Below are 5,297 nucleotides of genomic sequence, written 5' to 3'. Positions count from 1 at the left end.
CTGCCAGCTGAAGAGTCCTTTCTGGAGTCCCCCAAAGCCCGAGCAGTCTCATCCCCACAGCAGTCAGCAGTGCGTTTCCAGCCACCGACATTGGCACTGCCCCCCCCCCCCCATGCATGTTCAGTTCAACCAGCATCCCCCGTGTACATATGCACAGGATACCAATTGAACTGAGCATGTACGGGAGGTAGGGAGGAGTGTTGGCATCGGCAGCTGGAAACGCGTTGCTGACTGCCGCAGGGATGAGACTGCTCAGGGGATTCCAGAAAGTACTTTCCAGCTGGAGGGGCCTGGGAATTCCCGCCAGCTACACCAACAATGTGTGCATCGCCACTGGGTGGGTCTGAAATGACCCTGCCCACCTATGGCTACGCCACTGCTGAACCAGTCCTAGCTTTTTATCACTGTATGCATGGAGTTCAAGCCTGACAGCTACATCTCCTAGCATGCAATGGGGTCAAAGCCAGGACAAGTTCAGTCTGTCTTATGTAATGAGTCATCATTTTCTAGATCTATCTGTTCCTGGAACTCGTATGCTTAACACAGTTATGGTGTTCTAGATGTTTTCATCCAAGAATTTGATTACCCAACCTTACTCATCCACAACCTCTTGAACCTCATCCTCTCCAATGGCCTTACGAAGTCGGGCCCAGAATAGGGGTTGCTCTTGCACATCCTCTGTCCATTCTAGGTAGGTCTTCTTCTTGACAAGCCGGGCCATCTGGTGGTAGCGGGAGAGTCTCCTCGTGGATATTTTCTCTAGAAAGACTATGATTAGCGTATTCTCCCTCTCAGCAATGAGGCGGTAGGTGGCCATGCGCATCTCCATGGAACACCAGTGGCTTCGGAGAAAGTGGTGGCTGACCAGGCAGATGGTCCGGCGGCTACGGTAAATGCTGTCCACGATGTTATCTAGAATGTCCTTTCCTAGTTCAAAGTCCCTGCCGTGTAGACAGACCTTGAAGAACGGTGGCCCCTGCTCTTCCAGGTTGGGTAGGAACTCATTAACCACCCAGCATTCATCGTGGCTGCTATAGGAAACAAAGGCATCAAAGTCATAGCACTGGCGTCCATCCCGCCTGCCTCGATAGTTCCACCAAGTTCTCAGCATATGCAGCAGGTAGCGGAGGTACAAGCGGACTTTATGGTACAGGAGGGCAGCCAGGATGAAGATAGCATGGAAAGAGAATGTTCCAATGAATAAGTAGTACTGATACTGGGGGCTGCAGTGCTTCTCAAGGAAGTTCAGCCAATTCATCTTCAAGGAGCCAAGGGAGCAGTTAATGGCATTTGTTTTAGGACTTCTGACTTTGGTGTGGGTGGCCAACCAGCCACTAATCCATGCTTGGTCACAACTACAATCCAGATGGACATCCGTCAGGTAGAGGTATTTCAGCCTATCCATACCATCAAACAATCCCTCCTGCAAGGTCTTCATCTCCTGGGATTTGATGATCAAGAGCTCGAGGGAGCTAAGGTCTGAAAAGATGGAGGATGAGAAGTGTTCAATGCCAGAGTCCTCCAAGATAAGGCTTGAAAGGCTTGTAAGGTTATGAAAGAGCAGGTCTGGGATGAGGAAACCATTCTCAAAGTCCTTTCTCAGGTTTATGAGGTGGAGGTGGCGGAGGTTGGGGAGATAAGATAGGGTGTCTTTCAAGGGGCTGGATACCTTGGTGAGGGGCAATTCTGCAGAGGAGCTGTAAAGTACCCTCTGCACATTAGGAAAAGATCGGAGTCCCTTTGTATAGCAGTCAGTGGTTCCCAATGGTAAGCAAATAACTTCATGGTTGTCTTCTAGATGAAGCTCCATCACTGATACAAAGGGAGATGATTTGCAGGTGCTGATATGTACCAGGGGAGCCTTTATTTCTACCTTCTTCATTGTGCTACAGTTCTGCAAGCATCCAGTTTCAATGTTGTAGCCCTCTAGTTGGAGCTTGGTCAAGTGAGGGTGTGGAGCATAAAATGTCCCCATGTCTTCAAAGCTTAAGGAGAGTTCTTCTAACTGGGTCAGAACATTAAAGGACTGGTTGTGGTTCTTTAGCTGGTTACCTTTCAGGCCCAGGACCTTGAGGGTTGGAAGATGCTCAAAGTAGAAGTTCTCTAGTATGAAAAGCCCATTGGATTCCAGATTTAGGACTTCTAATCTGTCTAGACCCAGGAACGCACTGTTTTTGAGGTCCACAATGTGATTTGAGCTTAGGTCCAAGGAGAGCAGGGCAGGGACACAGGAGAGCTGCTGGGTGCCAAGGTCAGTAATCCGATTGAGGGAGAGATCCAGGTGGATGAGGTTTCTGAGAAGGACAGAGCCTGATCCAGACTGACACAGATCCAGAGTCTTTATCTTGTTGTGAGACAGAAGTAGAAACATAATGCTTGGCAGTTTCTGCACCAGGTGGCCAGAGAAACTTCGCAAAATATTGTCTGACAAGTTGAGGGATAGCAGGCCAGAGCATCCTTCCAAGGACTTGGGGTCAATTTGCCCAATGAAATTTTGGGCTGCAGTCAGGTTCCTCACCTTGAGATGTTCCACCACCTTGCAGACATTCAGCATGCTGATATAATCAATATTTTTCATGGCATTCAGAGACAGGGCCTCAACCTCTTCAATCCCAGACTGGAGAAGCTCCTCCACTTTCAGAAAAGTGGCATCTACCTTGAAGACTTTGAGGTGCTTGAAGTTGCATAAGGAGCCATACTCCACTTTATGTAGGCCATTGCTGGTTAAGTCTAGGGTGGAAATGACTGGGGAGAACCCCATAGGTTGTGAAGGAGTCTGGGACTCAATACAATCTCCCTCTCTGGTGGCAAGGATGCCATTCCTATTCACTACTAGGATCTCCAGTGCTGTGAGGGATGCCAAAGTTCTGGTTAAAAAGTACAACCTATGGATTTCATTCTGAAAGAAGAATGCAGCTTGGAGAGCCTTCAGTGGCTTGAATACATTGGGCTGAATGGTGACATCAATAAAGACCTTATCCAGTTTGAGGTGGGTCAAAGCCTCCAGCCCTTGAAAGACTCCATTGTCCAGTTTTACATAGTTATAGATGTTCCATCCTCCCATAATCACCAAATACCTCAGACTAATGAGTTCACGGAAAGCTCCTCCCCAAACAAAGAAGCTGCCTTGTAGGTACAGGGCTGTGAGATTGTCCAAACCCAAAAAGATGCCTTCAGAGATGTTCTTCACCGACAACCCAATGAAACACAATGTTTCTACGTTTCTTGGCACCTCCTTTAGAGCAATTTCCAAGTGATTTACATTAGTGCATCTAGCCAGGAGCCCTGAGCCTATGGTAGGGAGGCTGGGGCAGGAGGTGTGCAGAGCTCCATCCAAGCCTGGCAGGTCCTGCTGGAAGATGTCACAGCTGGTGGTCACCAAAGCACTGGAGAATGCCATGAAACAGCCAAGAAAGACACAAAGTGAAGCAGTAACCTCCACAGCCATATCATGAAGAATGAGCTGTCAGCTTCAGTTACCTCAGTCTTCATGCTATGTTTAATTCCACTATTTCTTCATTGTTTGTGCTAGTGGGTAAATACAGAAGTGAGAGAAGAAATGGATTGAACAAGGAAGGAAATGGGTTTGTGTCATTAGACTAACTACAAGGATGCTGAGATCTGGGGAGGGGAATGATGCAGGGCTTTGCAGGCTAGTAAGCTATGTTAAGATGTGTGTATGTGTCTATTGATCTGGGAGTGTGTTTAGGGAGAGATGAGACCAGAGGCAGCATCCAGGTCTATGAAATACCGAGTGGAGTGGGACAGGTAGATGTGAATCGCTTGCTTTTTCCAACAATCCAAGGACTAGGGTGCACCCAATGATGCTACTAAGTAGTAACTTTAAAATAAATCATAGAAAATACTTCTTCACCCAATGTGACTCTGGAAATTGTTGCCCGAGAATGTGGTAAAAGTGGTTAGCTTAGCAGGGTTTATGAAAGGTTTAGGGCCCTGTTTACTAAGGTGTGCTAGCGTTTTTAGTGCACAGGGCCGGTGGAACGCGATAAGCAGGGTATGCATGGCAGGGAGGCACCAGAGACTGCCTTGCTTACCCTCCCCCCACCGCCACAGCAATGCTGCCATCCCCCTCCCACGTACTACTACCTTGCCATCTGCCCTGGTGGTGTAGTGGTCTCTGTGGCTGCAGGGGCAGGAAAGAATCCTACTCTTTCCTGCCCACTGCCGCTACTCCGTCTCCGGCGCTCTCCACTTTTCTGTGCCGTGGATGGCCCCGCCATATTTTAAAAATGGCTACCGAAAGTCTCAGCAGCCATTTTAGGAAAACACTGCTGCAGCGCCCGCAGCACAGGAGAGAAAAGTGGAGAGCGCCGGAGACAGAGTAGCGGCAGCGGACAGGAAAGAATAGGATTCTTTCCTGCAGCTGCAGAAGCCACCATACCAGGGTGGGTGGCAAGGTAGAACTCTAGTAGGCTGGAAGGGGGGTGGTGGCATTACAGTGTGGGGGGGGGGGCAGGTTCTGGTAATGTATAAGTCATCACAAGGACAAAATGTAAGGAAACCAATGGACTGCATTAGGGGCTTAAAGCCCATTTAGTTATGTTAAAACAAATGAGAGATCTACATGAAAGAAAATATATTTTTTTATTATTTTGACGTATGAAAACCACTTGTCCCTGAAACACGCTCAAAACAGAATAATGCATTTGTACAAAAGAAATGAGATGAACATGCATGTGCCCCAATGAAAGAAGAATTTAATTTTACTTCCAATCTTTCTAACACCAGGCTTCCCAAGGCAGATTACAACAACAGTTAAGATGAACCCATCAGTAAACAGGACATCCTCACTGAAATTTGGCCATGTGGTACTGTATTGCACAGAACAGTGTAGAAAAATGAGCACAAAATACAGCCTTTATTAGTGCTGTTTTCACCAGCTACAATCATATTTTTAAAGCAGTTTTAGTGATATTCAGTTTTGTTTAATGATATTTATATCTACATATGGGAAGCTTTCAAATAAATTAAAAAGCTGTCAAGTAAAAAAATTTAAAAAAAAACACCTTTTTTTCTTCACCTTTTAAGGCACTGGGCTGAAAAAGGGGGAAGGGAGGAGAAAGAAAGGAGATGCTGGACCGGGGGGGGGGGGGGGGGTGCCAATTGATAGTTTGCAGGGGGCACCAGAGACCCTACCATCAACCCTGTTAGTGCATGCTAAAAATTAGTGTTGAGCATGAAGAAGTACTTCCTCGGCGCTGTTGTGGCGGTAAAACTCCAGTGCTGTTTTATACAGCGCTGGAGTTTTGAGCATCTGGCTGTGGGAGGGAGTTTCC

At 47.3% G+C, this 5,297-nt stretch overlaps 1 protein-coding gene across 1 annotated transcript; it reads right to left on the bottom strand.

Moving 5' to 3' along the window:
* Nucleotides 1-230: 230 nt before the first annotated feature.
* On the bottom strand, nucleotides 231-3,448 carry LOC115464343 (toll-like receptor 13). Its single transcript, XM_030194732.1, has one exon. It carries the CDS (start codon nucleotides 3,446-3,448, stop codon nucleotides 593-595), a length of 2,856 nt encoding a protein of 951 aa, XP_030050592.1. The 3' UTR covers nucleotides 231-592.
* Nucleotides 3,449-5,297: the final 1,849 nt, after the last annotated feature.

This window comes from Microcaecilia unicolor, chromosome 3, assembly GCF_901765095.1.
Source record: "Microcaecilia unicolor chromosome 3, aMicUni1.1, whole genome shotgun sequence".
NCBI lineage: Eukaryota > Metazoa > Chordata > Amphibia > Gymnophiona > Siphonopidae > Microcaecilia > Microcaecilia unicolor.
The sequence above is the reverse complement of the archived record's forward strand: the minus strand, read 5'-3'. Positions and strand labels throughout refer to the sequence as shown.